Here is a 21,113-nt window from a genome sequence, read left to right as displayed (position 1 = left end):
CTATGAATACCTAGTACCTACCTAGGTATGATTCGCCCAGAAGTTATCGGGAATTAGTTGACAAAGGGGAGATTTTACCAGACCCGGACTGGTCAAGTACGAAGAAGAATGACAATAAATTAAAATAAACAGGGAACCCCAGGGCTGGATATTCTATGTAAAAGTCTGACGCGAAGGAAAATTTGAATCAATAAGCTAAGACAGCGAGATTTATTCCAGTGGAGAGTTTTCTGCTGTCCAATTATAAAAGAAATCCTCGAACAAAGAAATAGTATGTCAATGAAGGACGACAGCTGCCTAAGCTTGAATGGCTGAATTATCCGGAATGTTATCCTGGTTGTCTAGACGGTCAAGAATGGGATCGGCAGAGGAACGGGAAAGTCAAGGCCAGAAAGCGCTGCCGAGAATATAGACTCGGTTTGAAACTCGATCGCTGATTGTGAAAAACTTTAAAGCTCCTATGATTTCAGCGTGCGGTAAATCTTCTTATGCTGCTCCAACAGCACCAGCGTGGCAATTGTTTGAGGACCTAAGCGGACAAAGCTTGGGGTCCATCCACGAAAAACCCACTTAGGACCCTCAGTGTGCATCAGGGTTCGTATAATCTCGAGAACTGAAGTATTCTTTGAAGAACTCATCAACTGGGTTCGGATGACATCCATGGGACTCGAAATTGAAGTTGCGACCAAACTCGCCAGCAGAGAAGCAGAGAAGTGGATTAAAGGCTTTTCCTCGTCCGTGTCGCATACTTTCTGAATTAATCTTTTGAATGAATCATATGAAGCCAACTGACTTGCGGTCATGATTCCAGAGCGAAAGCAATTAGGCCACAACCCCTGCCGAAATGATCTCCAACCTTCGGTTCGCTTCATCTGGGCCCATGCATCTAGTACATTTCGATAGTTGCGTCGCTGCTGCGGCGGAAATGAGGCGTCATTTTGCATTCTAACATTTGCAATGTCTGCAGGAGTGCCAAAAATAGCTCCGATAAACCCTGATGATGCGGCCATAATCCCTAGAATGGGCGTTGAAAGCGTTTGGTTGGATTTCTTCGCACTTTCTTTCATTTCTTCATAGAGAGCAATGCGCGATGTACCATAGGTCACTGAGAATATCAGTATATATTGTTCTGAGTTGAGAGGTATTCAAGACTTACATGCTCGCATAAATCCAGCAGTAAGCTAATGAAAATTGACAAGTATCCAGTTAGCAACAAAACTCAAAGTGATAGATCCTTCAATCGATTCCAAGAACTTTGGGATATGCCACATGACTTACACCATGATAAAGTCCTTTGACACCTTCTCCATGAACAATCCTCATGCCGGTAGTAATAGTGCTCTGCTTAGCGCCGTTTGATACTGTTTGCATTCGCACCTTGACTGTTTTCTCGTAGCTTTAGATTATGGACGACAGAACACTCTTTTCTCGTACTTACTAAGGTCAAAAGGATGAGAAAAAATCACAGCTACACAAGAGGCTGATCCACCAAACCATCTTGGGTAACTGATGTCTTCTGCTTTGGATGAGAGTGCTGAATTTTCCGACGCCGTAGGTACCCGCGCTACTTTGGTTGCCGCCATTCTAAGCTATTGATAGAATAGTATATCATACAATGCTTCAAAAGTGATTCTTTTCAATTTAGAGGCGTTTATTAGTTACTAGCCGACTCCCATATCTCTTCTCTGGTTGTAGCTTCCTCGGTAACTCCAAGACGCCTATATGCTTCGACCCGAGAGAGCGAGGCGAAGGCGATCCTTGATGCCTCAGGCATTCAAGATGCAACAATACCGAGGCAGTTTAACACGCTGTGATATTTTCTTGGTGAATTGGAAAAAAAAATCAATGGTGCATATATTCTCACTAGTGCAATTGCTACCAACTACAATGTCCGCCATCTACGCGCAAATCAGCGCCAGTCATAAAACTGCTTCCGTCGCCCAACATGAAGAGCACGGGCGCGCGAAACTCATCTGCTGTACTCAAACGGTACAGCATATTATCTCCAGTCCATTGAGCCTCCATGCCTGGTTTTTGTAAAGATTCGGCAGTGGCAGCTGTGCGAATATAGCCAGGAGAAAGCGAGTTAACTCGAATGAGTGGTACTTCGACTCTTGAACCCCACTCGGCGGCCAGAGAACGCGTGAGCTGGTGAACGGCGGCCTTGGATGCATTATAGCCAGCTGTATCAACACCCTGGTATTACTGTGTTAGCGAAAAATTGCAAAAAGTTGCAACACATTATCTACCTTATTAGAGCAGTAACCGCTCATACTTGCAACCAGAACCATGCTTCCAGTGGTGTTTGTGCGGATCATCTCCCGGGCTGTGGCTTGCGCGATCAGGAATGTTCCTGTGACATTGGTATCAAGTACCCTTCGGAATGAAGAAGCCGGAAATTCAGTCGCAGGACCATTTAGTGACAGCCCGGCACAAGCGACAAGACCCTTGACTGGGTAGCGTAGAGCATGGATAAATCCGGCAAACGTTTTGGAGACAGCATTTTCGTCAGTAACATCAAGCTGAAAATATGTCAGTTGACAATGGTGCTTCTTTGCAGCATCCTCGACATCAGCTATTCCAAAAATCAGTTCCACGGGAATTTAAATTGACGCAAAATCGTGAGCTCTCACCCCAGTTAGCCGCGCTAGGTGTGGAAGAAATATCGAGACAGACAATGTCAGCGCCGCTTTCGAAGATGGCAATTGCTAGAGTCGTTCCCAAAAAGCCCGATGCGCCAGTTACTGTGGCCTTATTGTCAGTGAAATAAAAATCGAAAAAAACCGCGAAAATTGCAATCAAAATCTTACTTATGATGGTGCGATTATCAAGACGGAAGAGTTCTGACACAGGTTGCGATGGATTTCCTTGCGAAGGCTTTGCTTCGCGATATTGCAAGCCATGGACATTGCCTTCGCTTGTTTGGGGCATATTAAATAACTGTTTTATCACTGCTTGGGGTTCTTTACAATCAAAAAGAAAGAGAGCATTTAAGTATCTACATCCTGCTTCTTGATGAGAGGGGCTCATCCGGAGACTGGGGGCCGGCTGTGCATCCCACTACGCTGCTGCAAACCCCGCACCAATTCGATGTAATGGTCACTGCGATTAGACGGCCCGCTCGTTAGGCTTTGCCGCTCTTAGATATGGAACGCGGAGTAGCGGGGATCTGATAATGGGACGACTTGGCCCGGTCCGTCAGTTGGCCGGTTCCGCGATCGGAGTTACATTGAGAGCACGAGAAAAGGATCAACATGAATGATCTATTGCTGACAGAAAAATCCATCACACCCTTAAGAGAAGGGGAGATGTTTTTGTATCTCGGTTTGAGTGGGGTCAAGATGGAGGGGGAATGTGACAAGCCTCCTTCTATTTGTCAACCCTTCTCATTTTAAAAAAGTTTCCATCAGCCTTGCAGTCGAATAATGTGACGGAGGCTGTTCAAGATAAGTTACACATGTTTTTTTTTTGAGACCGAAGTTGAGTATGGAAAACTTGAAGCAGAGACCGATGAAGAAAAGCGACTAGAGTAAGTCGCATTCCCTAGTCACTAGTTAACTATTTATTGGGCCTACCCAGAGGCAGGTTTATACTATGATAGTAGTAAGCACCATTAATGAGGGCTAAGGCTTTCTAAACATAGTACTAGACAATTACTAGTAGTATTAATATTCATATTGTCATCCATTGTTCGCAGAATTTCAAGGTTGCCGAATTGAAATCGAGTTCCATTATTTCAAGTCCCTAAGTTTTTCAACTTCAAGCTTGAATGTTTACGAATCGAAGAGCCTTCACGATTTGGAACGGGGTCTTTAAGTGGAATGCATAAAGGAAATTGCCATTAACCTTGGAATAGACGCTAGTAGTCCAGATTCAAGTCTGGCTGCCATCGACTTGTATGAGAAATTTCACCCCTTGCCCTTTTCGAGCTGCCTCCCATGCCTCAGGTGCTTGGTGAAATGGAAATATCTTGCTGACGAAGGCCTTCAAAGGAATTTTGCCCCGACCGACCAGACTCGATGCCAATGCGAAATCCCCAGGGCCATACCGGAAGCAACCCTTTAGCGTGATCTCTTTCTCACTCATTACAACCAGTGGAAACTCCACTGTTTTCTTCCCTAATCCGACCTGAACATAGGATCCACCCTTTTTAATCGACTCAATGCCGAGTTGAACACATGGCGCTACCCCCGTCGCTTCGATGACAACGTCGGGCCCTTCCCGGAGCCCCTTCTCGGTGACAAGGGCTTCAGCATTCTTCTCTACCGAAATGGCCGTATCGAACTGATGTGTGGACACTTCTAGTTCTTTAGCTGCGAATCTCAGGCGCTCGTTGTTGATATCGACCACGGTAATCCGCCCAGCACCAAACTCGCGCGCGACCGCACAAGACAGCAAACCCACTGGGCCTGCACCAAGAACAAGAACATCTTGTCCTGGCTTGAGTTTTGAAAGACGGAGGCCATGAATTGCGACCGCGAGGGGCTCGAAGATAACCCCTTCGTCAAGGCCCAGGTGATCTGGTAGCTTATAACACAAATCAGCCGGAAGACGGAAGAAGGTTGCCAGAGTTCCATGCACAACAGGCCCGGGCCCAGGACTTGCTGCGAAAGCCATTTCCGGACATAAGTTATACTTTCCTGCCAGGCAAAATGAGCAATGACGGCAGGGAAATCCAGGCTCGATCGCTACTCGATCTCCCACTTTCAACGTTGTGACGGCAGTCCCAATAGCCGCGACCACACCCGAGGCTTCATGACCGAGAGTGACTGGGAATCCAGGGCGGACCATCTCATTTATCCCTCCATGCATCCAGAAGTGAACCTAGTAGTACCTCGTGAGTTTGCTACTCTATCGGAGACCTGGGATGCGAGAAAATACCTACGTCACTACCACAGACCCCAGTGTACGCAATCCGAATCAAAACATCTCGCGGAGATTCCTCGAGGGATGGTGTGGGAATATCTTCGAATCGTGCATCGCCAGCACCGTATAGAAGACATGCTTGATTCTTTCCCGAAAGCATATTATCGACTATGAAACGAATTGATTCGGAAACGAACAATTATGCAAGATGTGGGGAATGGGAGAATGATTAATTTATCTCCCCGCGTCTTGCTGACAGCTGACAGTGTGACTTGAGATGCTAACTACTAGTTAGTATATAACAGAAGTTGACATAACCCTACCCCTCTCAAGCACTTACCCCGAGGCCATTAGTTAGGTACTTCGTCGGCGTGGACACGGCCCGTGCTAACTGTCCTGCGTGAGGCCGTCTACATAGGGGAATTCCTAAGCCGATCCTCCGCTTTTAGGGTGACTGAGGACACGCTTTGATCTTGAAGCACAGGTGTTATAAGAAGAAAAGAAATGGATTGTCTGGAAACGGCTTTCAAACAACTCTGATTTATTATTCTGAGTCTCTCGTGTTTGTGTAAGGAGTCGAGCGTCTCTTTTACCTTTCATCTTTTCAAGCTGTTCATCATGAGTTCTCCGGAAATCGGCAAAAGAGCGTGGCACCGCACCACCATCTTCAACATCTCGATTATTGCAGTATGCGCTTTCATCGCACCTGGCCTATGGGCTGCAATGAACGGATTAGGGGGAGCAGGCTCAGCAGATCCTTATTACGTGAATGCTGCAAATGCGGTTATCTTCTGTCTGCAGTTCGTGGTCTGCATCTTCGGAAGTTCTCTCATAGCAAAAATCGGCCTCAAATGGGCTTTTTCATGTGGCATGATCGTATTTCCGATTTATGCATCTAGTGTGTATTGCAATATCAAATACAACAACACATGGTACATCATGCTCGCTTGTGTGATTGACGGCATCTTGTCAGGTATATTTTGGCTCACAGAAGGCGCAATTGTACTGGCATACCCGGAAAAGCATCGACGGGGAAAATACCTGGCTTATTGGCTTGCTAGTCGCATCGTGGGGCAGATGATAGGTGGCGCTGTCACACTGGGGGTTAATGCCGAAAATAAAGAGAAAGGTCATATCAGTGTGCAGACTTACCTTGTATTCATTTCAATTCAAGCTATTGGACCGTTCATCGCAGCAATGCTATCGCCGCCCGAAAAAGTACAGCGATCCGACCGGACAAAAGTCATTATCAATTTACCACAAGGCCTCAGTACTGAGATCCAGGCCATGTGGAGACTTTTGCGGAGAAAAAGAGATACTACTTCTCTTACCCATGATCTTCCAAAGTGTCTTCTCAGAGGCTTTCTTTTCGACCTATAATGCAACTTATTTTACTGTACGAGCACGAGCGCTAACATCTTTGGTTGCCAGCACATGTGTGATTGTTGCTAACTTTCTCCTGGGATTCTTTACTGGCGCAAACCTACTCTGAACGCGCGTGCAGTGGGTGCTTTCATTGTGATTTATGCATTCGAACTATCCCTTTATATCTACGCAATGATCGTTACCAAAGAGTATGAGCGGCATACGACCCCCATAATTTTAGATTGGACCGACGATGGATTCGGGCGTGGTGCCTGTGTCTATATTCTGATGCTTGTCGGATTTAATCTTATGTACGACTATCTATACTGGCTCATTGGTACGATAAACCGTGATGGCGGTGAGATTATTCGACTGAGTGCCGTTGTACGTGGCATCGAAAGCTGTGGACAAGCTATATCATACGGCATTAATTCAATTGACACCTTCAAGCTTTCTGGGGCTGTTGCAGTGAATCTGTCGTTTTTCGCCGTTTGCATTATCCCATCAGCACTTGTTATTTTCCGGGTTGGGATCATCGACGGAGTGAAAGTACACAATATCCAGCAGGATGTTATATCGCAGAACGGAATTTCGAGAGATGATATGGATGCAGATTCCCCGCAGGCTGATTCCTCTAGTACGCGCGGCTCCGAACTTGAATGGGGTCATTCGAAATGAAAGTACCTAGGTATATCGCGAAATTGTTTCAAACCACCTCGGCAACAATCTGAAACTATCGCACATGACTCGAGACATTTTTATTTAGGCCAAGTCTATAAAGAAGTTCTCTCAAAATTCTGCTGATATTCCAAGATTCCCGATGTAGATTTTCGTGCTATAAGTACTAGTTATTACGTTATGAGATTCTTGGGGAAATAATTAGCCAGACTATCATCACTAGCTCCCCCAAGGACGTAGTATTAAGGCTGGCGTTGCACAGAGCTTCTATAAACATGCTATTATCCTTCACGTACATTTTCATGTTTCTATTTGGGACATTTCGGGCTACGGAACATAAATTGACTGTCGACATGGTTCTAATTATGGCGCGATATTCATTGCGTGCTAAGGTCTACATATTACTCCGAGTCCAATGTGAATTACCCCCGCAGTATAAATATCCCATCTCAATAAAATACTCCGAAACCATTCGACTGCGAGTTCCTTTATCATAATAATGGGCAGCATAGCAACAAACCCCTTCCAAGACGTCCCTACAGGGCGCGTAGGTAAAGTTCACGACCGTCTTTGATTGATTGATATTAACCTGGATATTTTAGAGAGCCTGGAAAAGCTTGTGACTCTATTTCGCGAAGATAATGATCCGCGAAAGACCGATCTTCTCGTTGGGGTTTATAAAACAGACGAAGGAAAAGCATATGTACAGCCGAGTGTAAAAGAGGTATGACTTTCAAGCGTGGATTAACTCAAGATCGAAAAAAATGGGAGAGGAAACAAAATCTAAATCTTACTGTAGGCAAAGAGAAGATTGTTCAACGACAATGAATGGCACCACGAGTACCGCGCTTCCGCTTTGGGATCAATCGGCTACAGAGACTTGAGTAACAAGTTGCTTTTTGGCCCTGATAATCGTCTTGTGAAAGAGAAAAGGTAATTTGAGTCTATATACATTTAAGGAATTGGCTCGGAGCTTAATTATGATAATGCAGAATTGTCACAACGCAAACTCTAGGTGCAAGCGGGGGATGCCACGTTGGTGGAGTTCTTTTGAAGCAGCATTATGGTCCCTGGAAAACCGCAGCGGCTCCCGAGATTTTCCTTCCGAGTGATACATGGTGTAGGATGCCCTTAAATTGCCACCCGCTGGATAATACTGACTAGAACCCAGTGAACCATTGGTTTGTCTTCCAATCTGCAGGAATTAAGCCAAGTTTTCTGCCTTATTTTTCTAGCAAAACGAACAAATTCGATTTTGAGGCATTCTCAGCCGCTGTGCTGTCACTGCCATCTCAATCTGTTGTTCTTTTACAGTCGGGAGCACAAAACCCTACTGGATGTGATCCTTCTCCGGAACAGTGGCGAAGCCTAGCATCCATATTTCTTCAACGCGGTCATCTGGCCTTTTTTGATGCCGCATACCCCGGATTTGCATCGGGAGACATCGATGAGGATCTTGAAGGCGTCCGCCTTTTTACCGAACTGGAAATACCTCTGATTTTTGTTTCGACATATGGAAAATGCTTCGGCTTATACAGCGAGCGTGTTGGAGTACTCTCAGTTCTTGTACCAAGTGAGGAAGTCGGGAGAAGAATTGAAACACAACTGCGGCTTATAGCACGGGCAGAGAGCGGGGCACCGCCCGATTTTGGGTCGAAGATAGTCGAAATCGTTCTATCGGACAGCAATCTCGAGCGTCAATGGCGAGAGGAAGTTCGCGGTATGGCGATCGGACTCAAAAGCCGTCGTCAGGCTCTCAGAGAGACCCTGGAGAAATTGAAAACTCCAGGGGATTGGCAGCACCTTACTGAACAGAATGGAATGTTCTCGTAAGTGTATTTTTGCAATAACGAGCCACAGGAGAGGGAAAGTACTGATTCGTTTTGTGTAGGTATCTTGGTCTGTCTCAGGATCAGGTTGATATTTTGCAGAAAAAGTATCACGTTTATGTCCAAGACTCAGGAAGGATCTCTATTGCGTAAGTTTGCAAAGCCACTCGGAGGATGGCAATTACTCTAACAAATTTATAATTTTAGGGGACTTAATCGCTTCAACATTGAGTATACTGCTTCTAGTATCAGCGCTGCTGTTAAAGAGGCGAGTTCGATTTGAGCCTGTATCCGTAGATGCGGCTACCTGGGTAGTTGATGACCGGAATTTTTCAAAACCCAGGTAACCAAGTGGTCGCGCGAAATTCTAGGTATACACTCCTGATTGAAATAAAGCATCGAAAACTTGAAGGTTGCATTCAATTTCTTGGTCAAGTTGGTTTCTTGGGAGACCCTACTAGTATTCGGATTCCTCTTCCTAATTCAACTCAATTCAGTCTATTTTAAGTTGTTTGAACGTTATGCTATGTCATGTAAAAAGAAATATCAATCTTCATGAGAGTCTTGATGCTCATTTCTGATACCTTAAAAGACCACAGGCATTGCATTTATCTTTGATTATTTTGCGAGCAGCAAATGTATCGCATCTAAGCCAGACCATACTCCTTGATCAGCTTCTCAGCGCATGTTGCGCCGGTGACATAGGCTACTGCTTGGACATGGGCGTTGACCAATACTGGCACAACACTCATGTCAGCTATCCGCAGGTTCTCAATGCCAATAACCTTGAAGTCCGGATCAACGACAGCGTCGGAATCGCCAATCTTTCCCATTTTGACGGTTCCTGTCATATGCCAGCTTGAAGAAATGTTCGCCCGCCAGTATTCGAGTAAATCCTCATCCGACTCTCCCTTGGGCATGGCTAGCTCGGCAACATTGTCTTTCGTATAGGATTCATGTTTGGCAACACGGAAAGAGTCGCGCAAAGCTTCTATCGCAAGTCGACGATCGAACGGATGGGCGAGGAATTTCGGATTGAAATGGAGCGGAGCATCAGGGTCTGACGACTGTAGAGTGACTTCTCCACGAGTCTGCGCATTAAACAAGAAGACGAGGAGACAAGAGTAGTTCAAAGCCTCGGTCGGGAAGTCTGGAATGAACCAATGAATAGGGAAATGGGTGATGATTTCGTAGTGCGGAACGGTCTCTTGAAGGAGGTACTTTTGCTCATCCGCTGGGAGTGCAAGGAACTCTGGCGTCGAAGTAATCTGCTCGGTAAGCTTGAACCAGCCAATACCTAATTCACAAGCGAACTTTGCCCACGGGCCAGTTCCGCTCTCTTCCCATTCCTTTTTGGCGGCGTCCATGGCAGATTGAGAGCCATAGAAAGCCTTCCGGTCGGTACTGGTATCGGTGCGAGTGTTGACCATTGGCACGAAGCAGTGATCGCGAAGTCCTTGGCCTACAGCTGGTGTGTCTTGAACGACCTCGATGTTATGTTTTTGTAATTGAGCAGCCGGGCCGATTCCTGAATGCATCAGGATACGAGGGTCGTTGAGCGAACCCGCGGAGAGAATTACCTCCTTCGAAGCGAAATCTAGATTCAAGTTGTATTAGAATATGGTGGCAAGGATTCGGTAGTAGCAGACTTTGAAATCAAAATCCATTGTACTCACATTTCTTGCCATTCGCCTCGACGCCGACGGCCTTTTTCCCTTCCAAAATCACACGCTGCACCGGCGCATCGGTCGCAATCGTCAAATTATTCTTGTCGCCAGCGACTAGATCCTCCGCTGTCGATCGCAAACCTTGATGAGCCGAATTAATCAACACGGACATTCCAATAGGGTTACCGGAGTTATGGTCGGGGTTCAGGGGGAATCCAGCTTGCTCAAAGACATCCAATAGTTCTGGCAAGTCTCTTTCCCATTCTCGTGCGAAGCCAACGTGCAGTGGACCTTTGCTGCCATGGTCGTCTCCCTTTGGGTTGGCATATTTCTTATCCATGCCTTCTGGGATCTCCCCGTGAAAGGTTTCAAGATCTTTCAATCTCCTCTGGATATTCTGCCACCCAAAGCTCTCATCGCCAACAATGCGCGCCCATTCCTGATAGTCATCGCGGGCACCGACACTATAAACGCCAAAATTGATGGCGCTTGATCCACCCATACAACGCCCACGGCTATAGTCAATCTCGCGGCTGTTGCAATCCGCCTGGGGGGGTAGTCTTGAAGCCCCAGTTCATGGATTGGTTCTGGAAAGTGATCCATCGCTGCCCATCCACGCGAAGATTCTTATCTTCTTTATTTTCACCTGCTTCCAGCAGGAGGACTTGCGGCTTTCCATTCGAGTTGGCAAGCTGGGCGGCGAGTGCACTACCAGCTGGACCACCTAATAGTGAAGAAAAGTCAGATCTGACATAGCGGGGTCAAATTGCCGGGGAGGAGAGGGGGGGGGGGGGTTTCCAAGGTTTCGTATTGCGACCCAGAGCCCTGGAGGAGTTTATCTCATTTTCAGGAACAAAGGCTTTCGGGGATAAGTCAAAACCTTATTCAAGTACTCACTTCCAACAATAACAAAGTCGTATGTGGACATTTTTAGCGGAATAGTAAATTAAAACCTTGGAACAATGGCGATGACGAACTTGAAGCAGTAGGGCTAGTAGTAGTTGGGGTCAACCTGGGAAACTTTCTGCTAAGAGCTCTCCATCTGAATGGGGGACTCCAATAGCAATATATACCGTTACGTACGTTACTAGCCTTCCTTGAACTGTATTAACGTACTTTGTCAACGGAGATGACCCGACTTGCAAGGTTCGCGTGGCCGTTAGGCATTTTAGTCGAAGTTTGAGCCCCTGAGCTGCCGCCCCTGGGATGGAAACTGTCGGTCAACTGCCCGGAGGAAAAAAAGTGGATGGTCCGGGCTATACACCCCCACCATGAAGCCTCTTTCGACATCGTGCTGGCACTTGGCGGGCCGAAAAAAAGCCCCGCTTCCCCTGTTGAGGTGGATCTGGTGGCGCGACAGGTGTGGAGAGATGATGATCTTGCTTTTAATGGATTATCTGGTTTGCCAATGACAGGATGTCAGTAAAAAGAGTTTTACGTACGGAGTACGGATCCTTGTAATCCGTACCCGTAAGCGTCTTTAACTAAGTTGATCTTAGACTAGCGGGCTGATGATCTCCAAACTGACGGAATTGATCCGTGCAGATCCCGTTTGATCCTTCAGCAGTCTCATTTCTCTTATTGTTCCTTTAATCTTGGCTACTCGCACCTTGGAAATTCACACTTCCCTACGTTCAAGACTCATTCATCATTGAGGAACCGTGAGAATGGCGGGTAACGTCGAGTCATGGGTATTGCTTTCTTTAGCCCTATTCACAATCATCGTTCGTATTTTTGTACGATGGAAGCTCGTCGGACCTGCCAATTTCCAGCTCGATGACTATTTCATGCCATTAGCGGGGGTATGTTTCCGTCCCTGTCTTTTTTATCCTCTTCGCGCTAAGACGATCCTGCACAGGTAGTTTTCATCTTGGAAACGGTAGCGGCGTACCTCGTCGTTGCCAATTACGAAGGCTTGACTAATAGCTACATGACAAACGAGGAACGAAAAAGCCTCGATCCTACATCCAGGGAGTGGTATAATAGGGTTGCTGGGTCAAAAATTCAGATTATCGGTTGGTCGCTATATGTGGCAATCCTGTGGCTGGTCAAATTTAGCCTGGCAATCTTCTATTCGCGATTAACGTATGATTCACACCGGCCCTTCGGTCATGCTAGAAGAGAAAACAGCGCTGATCATACTGCAGAACGGGTCTTCAAAGTCTACCCACACGTGTCCGAATCGCCTATGTAATCTTGGGAGTGACGTGGATTGTAACCCAGTTATCTCTTCTCTTATCATGCCAACCTTTCCATGCATTTTGGCAGGTAGCCCCGGATCCCGGCAGTAAGTATTGACCCCGGAACCTGTAAGAATCACACTTCTTACCGGATATACGCAGAATATTGCCAACCAACCAACTCCCCGGTATACGTTTTGGTCGTCATGATACTCAACATCGCTACTGATATCTATCTCCTTTCAATTCCTTTACCTCTCCTTTGGACGGTCAATATCAGCCTCAAGCGCAAGATTCCTCTCATGGCATTGTTCTCCGGGGCTGCATTTGTCATTACGGCATCCATTATTCGAGGCGTTACTATTATGAGTGTGAGTATTCCCATGAAAAGAAGTTCCGCCGAACAAGAAACACTTCTGATAAAGAATGCATAGTCGGGCCCGAATGGTGCCGCATCTGGGTCTCAATGGGCATGCCGCGAAACATTTGTTTCAATTATCGTCTCGAATCTACCCATAATCCAGCCACTTCTTCGAAAGGGATTCAAGAAAATCGGTCTTGCTTCCTTCTTCAGTTCCTCGAACAAACCATCAGGGCAAACTTACCCGCTCTCAGGCTTAAGGACTCTGACGAATCGCGGCGATCGTGACACGAAGAAGAGTAAAGGTAGTGCAGCGGCACCGTCACATATGCAGGTCTCGGCATGGGGAAGTGATGAGCATATCCTTACTGAGCCCGAGCCGTCTTCGAAGGATATCACGGTAGTCTCAGAGACGGTCGTGCAGAGTGAGCCATGGAACTGGGAAGGAGCTGGTGGTGCACATTCAACATCACCTCCAAAGGAATGGGGCGACCAGTTGCCTGACCGGCGAACGTAATATGACGGTGGATTGGGATGCAATTGCAAGTCAAGGACTCATGAAAAAGATTCTAAATGTATTATATTTAATATTAATTATACGAATTTTGAGCTACGGATTCCCTTTTGCCAACTATGATCAAGTAATTAATAACATGCGACATTGATGTTGAATGGTGTATGCTTGGTAACCGCCTTTTTAAGCTTAACTTAAAAAGTTGATTCCGATGCACCTAGCAATTTTTGCTGCTTCGGAGCTTCTGAGGTTTTTGTTAATTTTTGAATAGAAGGTTTGATGCCAGGAAAAAAAAATTCACGAACCTATTCTCATATTTTTCACGTCACTTTATCTCCTGGAAAAAATATGTTTACTTTTACTAATAGTTTCATCACCTCAAGTTCTCGTAAATTTCAGATGTGCCGAAACTATGTTGGCTGTGCAAGTTTATCGCCGAATACGGGTTAGAAATTTACTGTAGCAAGACCGCAACTGGACCGCGCAGGACCACACCTTATTACAATACGTAGAGCAAATACTCTGCCACGGTTTGTAGCTAGCCATACAAGAGAGTACATACGGACCGTGGTCCTGCCACAGTCTCGCCAGAATTGATCAATTATGACACCAAGCGGTGTTTTCGATCTTCCTATTGAGCGGGGTATGCATTAATATGATGAGGAGGCGCCCGATAGCCGTTTCTGTCAGTTTAAGAAAGTGGTTCCGGTACTGGGTACTGATCAGCCACAAAGCCTTATACTTTCCATTCCCGGATTCCGTGCTTATGACAGCTTAGAATACTGTTCTCAATCTAGATTAATTTCAGAAGTGTCACTTTGGAGATATCTACTAGTAAATCTTAGTCCCAAAGAAACTAGGAAAATCAAGTCAATTCAATAATATGAATTCACTACACTGTTATGGCCAACCTATCCAAGCTGGTCTAGGATAAACTAGTCACAGCACCTGGGCACACGCTAAAGAGAATACAAAGGTAAACGCATATCTTTATTTGATAATATAAGCCAAAGATCATATTTAATCTCTAGGGAGTTTTAGTTGCCGACAGTAGAGATGTTTGAGCTATTTTTATTCTTTTGTACGGTGGATATAACTGCCGAGGAAACGATTCCATAAAATTAGTTGCACAAAAGTCTGGTTTGTGGTTAAATAACAGAACCAAGCTCCTAAAAATGCCTTTGGTTCCAAGTTTGAGTGCCAGCTAACGGAAAACGTGTTTTTCATGAATCTCATTGCAGTAAATAGTAATTAGAGCAAGGTTTTTTCTTACCCACCAGGGTAACTAACTTGAATGCCATTGTAGTGCGTAGCTCCTGCATAAATGATTCCAATGCCTAGCTCAAGCCCTTCCGTCCAATACAATAATCATTTTTCGCTTCCACTCAGGGGATTCTGTGGCCATGAGTGCTCTACCAAGTACAAGTCCCCATACGGTAGCTCTGCAAATGAAATAGTGACTAGCACTTGAAGTGTCCACGGGTCACTGCCTTGAATACTATATCCGATCCCCGCCCGGGATATACCACTGTCGATTGTACGAGAACTCTTTCCGCTCGCGATAGGTGCGCAATTTTGCAATATATCCCAAATTTCAGGTACACCATCAAGTTGTCGCCCACTATAGTTATAGATAATGGTCTGGTTCAGTCCATCTTTGATAGCTAACTACTAGGGAGCTCTACGTCGTTTGCCCGGATCACTATTAATCTCAGAATAGGGCAGAAACATCCGTGGCCTTTTTTCAGCTACTTGACACCTTTCAGCCAGATATAAAAATTGAAATTATCTCCTAACTATGGAGTTACTTCTTCTCAGTCATGCTGGCATCTGAAAAGCTTTACAGATAGGTCAATTCCACTCGCTGGGAACAAGACTCGCAGTAAAAAACACTATCGGAGTGATCTGATCTATGACTGAGAATGTGTGGTCAAGTTATACCAACCGGCAGTTGAGATTTATTGCGAAAGTCATTGCGCCCGCTTTCCTAGAAGGATGTTGTCAATAGAGCGGTAAAAAGCTTTACACCCACTATCCGAAAATTTGTAAGTGGATAGGCCTTTTTTTTTTACCCAGGTACATACATACCTGGCAGCTAAACGCTGGCTCGGGAATTGAGATCGTCGATGTAGCAGCCATCGGGACTCTAGTTCTTCGACACTGGAATTCGCCGTAATTTTGCAAAGATTGAGACGACTTTCGATTCAAGATAGACCAAAGATAAGCTGTATCATTAACCGTAGAAATACTTGGATCGGCTCAAAATTCTCTCCACTCAAGTGAATGGCCTTCGTCCCTGATGTATTCAAATACGAGTAGTATCCTTAATCACACTATCGGGGATTGGAAGATGAAGACTGCAAACTTCTCCCCATAATACCCCGCTCAGACATTGCTTGCCGTTTATGATGGGTTTGCTTATCGTGAGACTTGCGTGTTAAATTCATATGTTGCTTTCCAATTCCAGCGATTCTACCGGAAGAAGTTTCCCTTCGGAACAAGTTGCCTTCCATCGCCAGCCAGTTATACTTTCGTGATTATCGCCCACAGTTTATTTCAAAAGTTTCCCAAAAGGCCGATTATCTTTCTGGGACAGAAAATATCCTTTCTGTTAATCTATTAGCACCTATTATTCAAGCCGCTAAAAGCTCTGGAATTCAAGATTTATCGGAGCTAGATTTTCTAACTTCGCCACAAAACTCCCAAATAAGATCGGTAACAGAACCCTATACCCCCCCCGCATTATGCCAAGTATTGGATCACAGCAGTTGAAACTTTATCCATTGCCGCCATGAGAATAAAATTAGATAACTAGTAAGTCACTATGAACCAGAGGTAGATGTTCGGGTGATATCACCGATAATATTAAAATCGGATATGTCAATTGAAACCTCGTGCCATGGCATTGTCCTAATTTGATCACTCTGGTCACTCTCAGACATACCGTGAAATAAAGGTCCCACATTTCTTGTTTGCTAATAACTATTAAACCATATGTCGATTGGCCTCGGCCAAATAAAATGGTTATCAGAATACGGCGTAACGTAATGGTACACATGAGAATGATTCAAGTTTTACATCTAACGGTGATTGGTACGACATTGCAATACAATAGATGGACCAGGGAGAGAATTTATGGGAAGTGACTACTGGATCTTGCTGATCGCCTGGGAAATCTTACCATCATACTTATATTGAAGTAGACCTCGATTAATATACTAGTGCTCAGTTTAATACTTGTCAGTCTCCCAATACAAGTATTACCAGCCAATTATTGCATCTGCTAAGATACTCCACACAAAAAGTCAAAAACCCCTCTCGCCAACCTTCCAAACAAGAGCTTTTATTGGGTGAGCTTTGCCACCTGCTGATAAGTACGAGATTCCGATAGGTACGAATGTACAAGCCCATGCCAGTGAGCAGGGTGCAAATATAGATACCATACATAGGTGTGCCCGGGGGATAGCGGATAGTCCGTAATCTAGGAAATGTATAAATTGAGACCCTTTTCGTTCCCTAGTCCTATCATTCCAAGGTTCAAGTTCTATTAAACCAAGCAACATGTCTAAATCTTCTAGCTCTTCTATAAATGGCCCCCCGGCCCCTGATCCTATCTCGATACCAGAAAAAGGAGATGAACTTGCCCATGCATCCTCCAAGGTTGAGGGTGAAACGTTTGACCTCTATAGGACTACCACCCATCGAGGTCTGAAGTCTCGCCATGCGCAGATGCTCGCACTGGGTGGAACTATTGGCACTGGTCTCTTTGTTGGATCCGGCCAGGCCTTACAACAAGGCGGTCCCGTTTTCCTAGTCATAGCATACTGTCTCTTGACCTTCCTTGTTCTCGGTATTGTGACTGCCACCACCGAGATAAGCTCATACCTTCCGGTTCCCGGCTGCTCCGTTGCCTATTATGCTCATCGCTTTGTATCGCCCAGTATGGGGTTTGCCTTAGGATGGATGTATTGGTACATCTTCACCATTACCGTTCCTGCCGAAGTCGTCGCAGCCAGCCTGATCATCGAATATTGGAGCCCCCCCTGTCAATATCGCCGTCTGGATCACGATATTCATCATTTTAATTATCATCTTGAACCTCCTTCCCGTTCATGTATATGGAGAGGCCGAGTTTTGGTTCGCATCATTGAAAGTGCTTGGCATAATTGGCTTGTTGATAATGGCTCTTGTCTTGATACTGGGAGGAGGCCCAACACATGATCGTTTGGGGTTCCGATACTGGAAAGACCCAGGCCCGGTGAAAGAGTACGTTGCCGAGGGGGCCACTGGCCGTTTTGTGGCTTTTATCTCTATCACCACACTATCAGTTTTTGCTTTCGGTTTCGCCCCCGAATTATTGGTTGTTACTGGCGGTGAAATGCAACGACCACGACAGAATCTACCGAAAGCTGGCAAACGATACTTCTATCGACTTGTCGGCTTTTACATCCTCGGCTCTTTTGCTATTAGTATGATCGTTTCAAGTGACAACAATCAGCTACTGGGCGGTGGATCGGGTGCGGGTGCTTCGCCGTGGGCTATTGCTGTCAGAGAGGCCAGTATCCCTGTTCTAGACTCCATCATCAACGCGATAATTCTCACGTCTGCCATCTCATCAGGCACTTCATACCTATATATGTCTTCCCGGGTACTATACTCCTTGGCCATTGCAGGAAATGCACCTAAAGTCTTCGCCCGATGCACGCGCAAAGGTGTCCCTTACTATGCATTAGCAACAAGTGCTATGTTTTCTGTCCTGTCCTACTTGAACCTATCCGCAACCGGGATAGTCGTCTTCAATTGGTTCGTCAACCTGATTAACACGGGCGCATATTTGAGCTGGATTTGTGCCTGTTTGATATATCTGCGCTTTCGCAAAGTCACTGCTGCTCAAGGGATTGAGCCCACTTCCCTGCCCTACCGGTCTATCCTGCAGCCTTACATGGCATATGTGTCGGGTGGAGTGTTTTCGTTTCTTCTATTGCTTAATGGGATGGCCGTCTTCTTCCCTGGCCATTGGAACACCTCAACTTTCATCACATGCTACATCGGTGTTGTCATTCTACTCGGGTTCTACTTCGTGCACCGCTTTACATTGGGTCGCAAAGATCCCTGGATGAGGCCACTCCAAGAAGTCGACATGGTTTCTGGGCTAGCTGAGATCATTGCAGACGAGGAAATGGAGCTGCAATTAGAGCCCAGAAAGCGCTTCCAAGTTTGGCGATATCTATGGGAATAGCGAAACAGAATGCCGAAACCCTGGAGCTAATATAAGAGATGCTGCGTTTCGAAAGCCGGATATCTCTGTTTGAATGCATTTGCAGTGGGGAGTGTGAACATTTTACTGTTGATAGGTGGAAATTTCTTACAATAATTCTGACAGGCCTGCCCTTTCATTGTTAGTAGTAGCACTTTATATCTATAACATGCAAGTTTTTCACATCTCGAAGCGAGCCGCCATCTCTAGAATACTATATCAGATACTACTAGTAGTACTATTAAGTTGTAACTGTATTTTCTCAACCACCAGGGCACAATAAATTATTTTAATTCGAGCCCCGGGGCCTAAAGATATGACTTCTTTAAAGCTTAACGTACTAATACTTAGGTATACGCTATTAAGTATATCTTTTAAAGAGCCCTGGGGGATACTACAATGACAACTTCAAATATACTAGTACTAGTATACTACCACCACCACTTGTTAGTTATAAGTACTAGTAATTAGTTGTTGCGATGTGAAGCTGCAATTTATCAACTTTTTGAATATGGTGTATTAGAGCTGGTGGCTGGCCTCGGTTACTAGTAGGGGTTCGCTTTTGAAACAATTTACGAAGTATACTACCTAGGTACTGAGTAGTAGTGTGGTCTTTAGAGAAGACCGCCTCGGGCTGGGCAGTCGATTCATGTATCGTGATAATACTAGTAGTAATGCCTAGTAGTAGGCAGTAGTGGCACTAGGTTTTGTCTCTGCGATCGAATGGTGAAGTCTACTTCTTCACAGACTGCGTGTCTCTCCAGGGCTCTCATTAAAATAAGCAGAAATATCTAATCTAACCCTCATCACGATTTGATTATTTGCGAGCTCGTGTCCTGGGAATTCTTCGCAGGACATTGGAGCCTGAGGCAGAAACATATTCCAAGATTTTCTCTGAAAAAATTCTTGGCGTTCACTGGCACGCACTGGCACTAGATCCTGCGACTAATTCCACTCAGTATTCTTAGCTTCCGTTTGTCTGTGCGCTCTTTCCCTGATATCCTCAATTTCCTCGGCCACACTCCATATTCAAATTTTCTATACGAGCTTGGCCCACAATTGACCTCAATGATACACCGAACTCTTAAACCTTTGAAATTGTATATCGCTTTGAAACCACACTAGACTCGTGGCCATCTTTTAGGCGAATCTAGAGACAAGCTAAAGTACCTAGGTACCTAGGTACGGGCATTTTATATCTCAATCTTACCTCAGAAGCGGGAGTTGGAAATTTAAAGCCCGCGGCCCATTGATCCGATGCCGCCTTTCTAAGATAAATGGATATTAAGGCACCACTGCGACCGTGCCTAACCATCATTGATGGTGGCCCCTGCAGAGCTCGCTCAACTTCAACAAATAACTAATTGGTCTTTTTTGTTTTCTTTTTTTTTGGCCGTCCGCTGAAAGAATTTTCGGCATGTACGACATGAACTACCGGTGGATCTCGGGTGAAAGGTAGACCGGCGAGTTGCAATCGAGAAAAAAAACGGGAACGAATCCGGCTGTGTGCGAATTGGACGGTCGGAAATCACCGCCATATGTAACAGGTTCATCGACCCATAGTTACTTGGTCCGAGTCTCGCTTACTCGTCGCGTCTTGGCCTTTTCAACAACAAGCGGAACTGAAATATGGGGCGAATGCGACCGGCCTGCCGATTGAGGATAGGAAAGGTGGATCAGCCGCGGGCGTGGCGGGCATGGCTTGATGCTGGCTTATGAGGGCTTATGAGGAGGCTTGACCCATAGGGCCACACGGGTGAGGCTCATGGTTGGCCAACACGCAACTTTGGCCCCGGGGTTGTCATCTCATTATCTAATTTGCAATTTGACATAGTGAAAAGATTTTCATTATTTCTTTATAATCCCTCGTGTCCCATGCCTTCTTCCCCTGCCGTGCTCCCCTTACCCCAGAGTCAAGCCAAAATTGTTGCAGACCTCCGCTTTTGCTGTGGCGACATTTTCTCTCCTAACCCTTCACTTCCCATCTCATCATCATCAGTCACTTCCAAAATCAGATCAGTCTGAGTTTGGCCCCTGTACACGACACCCCACCGACTCTAGCAACCTGGCTGCAAATTTTGACCCCTATCGTTGGATAGTTTCAAACTTTCAAAGAAACTTGATACACAACAATCTGGCAATCCCCCGAAACTTTCGAAAGTAGCACCAAAATAGCCATCTTTCAAACCCCGTTGCGACAACTTCGAGCTAGTCGATTAACCCATTGCGCATCTATTTATTTACGGTTTCACCCTGCGACTCGGAATTTGACAGCCATTGCACCTGCATATCTACCCTAGCGCCAATTCTTAACATCAGACCCGGACTCATCACCATTGCGCCAAACAATATTGACTTTGCCACGCGCCTCAATCTGACCATATTTCCAACTGCGA

The 21,113-nt window shown here is 45.6% G+C and overlaps 8 protein-coding genes across 8 annotated transcripts; 4 read left to right on the top strand and 4 right to left on the bottom strand.

Moving 5' to 3' along the window:
* Positions 1-458: 458 nt before the first annotated feature.
* Positions 459-1,371, bottom strand: N7533_010877 (uncharacterized protein; the record flags this gene model as incomplete). The annotated part of the gene is made up of 3 exons (XM_057107527.1): positions 459-1,105; positions 1,157-1,181; positions 1,279-1,371. The coding sequence occupies 3 exons, from the start codon at positions 1,369-1,371 to the stop codon at positions 459-461; spliced, it is 765 nt and encodes a 254-aa protein (XP_056954905.1).
* Positions 1,372-1,875: 504 nt separating this feature from the next.
* N7533_010876 (short-chain dehydrogenase) lies at positions 1,876-2,931 on the bottom strand (the record flags this gene model as incomplete). The annotated part of the gene is made up of 3 exons (XM_057107526.1): positions 1,876-2,183; positions 2,267-2,575; positions 2,811-2,931. 3 exons carry the CDS (start codon positions 2,929-2,931, stop codon positions 1,876-1,878), a joined length of 738 nt encoding a protein of 245 aa, XP_056954904.1.
* A 942-nt stretch (positions 2,932-3,873) lies between these two features.
* Positions 3,874-5,026, bottom strand: N7533_010875 (NAD(P)-dependent alcohol dehydrogenase; the record flags this gene model as incomplete). Its single annotated transcript, XM_057107525.1, has 2 exons — positions 3,874-4,824; positions 4,886-5,026. 2 exons carry the CDS (start codon positions 5,024-5,026, stop codon positions 3,874-3,876), a joined length of 1,092 nt encoding a protein of 363 aa, XP_056954903.1.
* A 458-nt stretch (positions 5,027-5,484) lies between these two features.
* On the top strand, positions 5,485-6,246 carry N7533_010874 (uncharacterized protein; the record flags this gene model as incomplete). The annotated part of the gene is made up of 1 exon (XM_057107524.1): positions 5,485-6,246. One exon carries the CDS (start codon positions 5,485-5,487, stop codon positions 6,244-6,246), a length of 762 nt encoding a protein of 253 aa, XP_056954902.1.
* Positions 6,247-6,423: 177 nt separating this feature from the next.
* Positions 6,424-9,021, top strand: N7533_010873 (uncharacterized protein; the record flags this gene model as incomplete). Its single annotated transcript, XM_057107523.1, has 7 exons — positions 6,424-6,868; positions 7,512-7,633; positions 7,709-7,842; positions 7,902-8,029; positions 8,081-8,738; positions 8,801-8,887; positions 8,946-9,021. The coding sequence occupies 7 exons, from the start codon at positions 6,424-6,426 to the stop codon at positions 9,019-9,021; spliced, it is 1,650 nt and encodes a 549-aa protein (XP_056954901.1).
* A 364-nt stretch (positions 9,022-9,385) lies between these two features.
* On the bottom strand, positions 9,386-11,333 carry N7533_010872 (GMC family oxidoreductase; the record flags this gene model as incomplete). The annotated part of the gene is made up of 4 exons (XM_057107522.1): positions 9,386-10,335; positions 10,415-10,952; positions 11,023-11,129; positions 11,303-11,333. 4 exons carry the CDS (start codon positions 11,331-11,333, stop codon positions 9,386-9,388), a joined length of 1,626 nt encoding a protein of 541 aa, XP_056954900.1.
* A 739-nt stretch (positions 11,334-12,072) lies between these two features.
* On the top strand, positions 12,073-13,457 carry N7533_010871 (uncharacterized protein; the record flags this gene model as incomplete). Its single annotated transcript, XM_057107521.1, has 5 exons — positions 12,073-12,207; positions 12,264-12,490; positions 12,553-12,692; positions 12,748-12,956; positions 13,020-13,457. Coding segments are annotated over 5 exons (1,149 nt in total), but the record flags the coding sequence as incomplete, so codon positions are not given.
* A 3,564-nt stretch (positions 13,458-17,021) lies between these two features.
* On the top strand, positions 17,022-18,699 carry N7533_010870 (AAT family amino acid transporter; the record flags this gene model as incomplete). The annotated part of the gene is made up of 2 exons (XM_057107520.1): positions 17,022-17,400; positions 17,498-18,699. 2 exons carry the CDS (start codon positions 17,022-17,024, stop codon positions 18,697-18,699), a joined length of 1,581 nt encoding a protein of 526 aa, XP_056954898.1.
* Positions 18,700-21,113: the final 2,414 nt, after the last annotated feature.

The sequence above is a fragment of the Penicillium manginii genome (genome assembly GCF_028828005.1).
Source record: "Penicillium manginii strain IBT 31320 chromosome Unknown utg000008l:1.0-3226943.0:1.0-3228205.0, whole genome shotgun sequence".
Classification (NCBI taxonomy): Eukaryota; Fungi; Ascomycota; class Eurotiomycetes; order Eurotiales; family Aspergillaceae; genus Penicillium; species Penicillium manginii.
The sequence above is the reverse complement of the archived record's forward strand: the minus strand, read 5'-3'. Positions and strand labels throughout refer to the sequence as shown.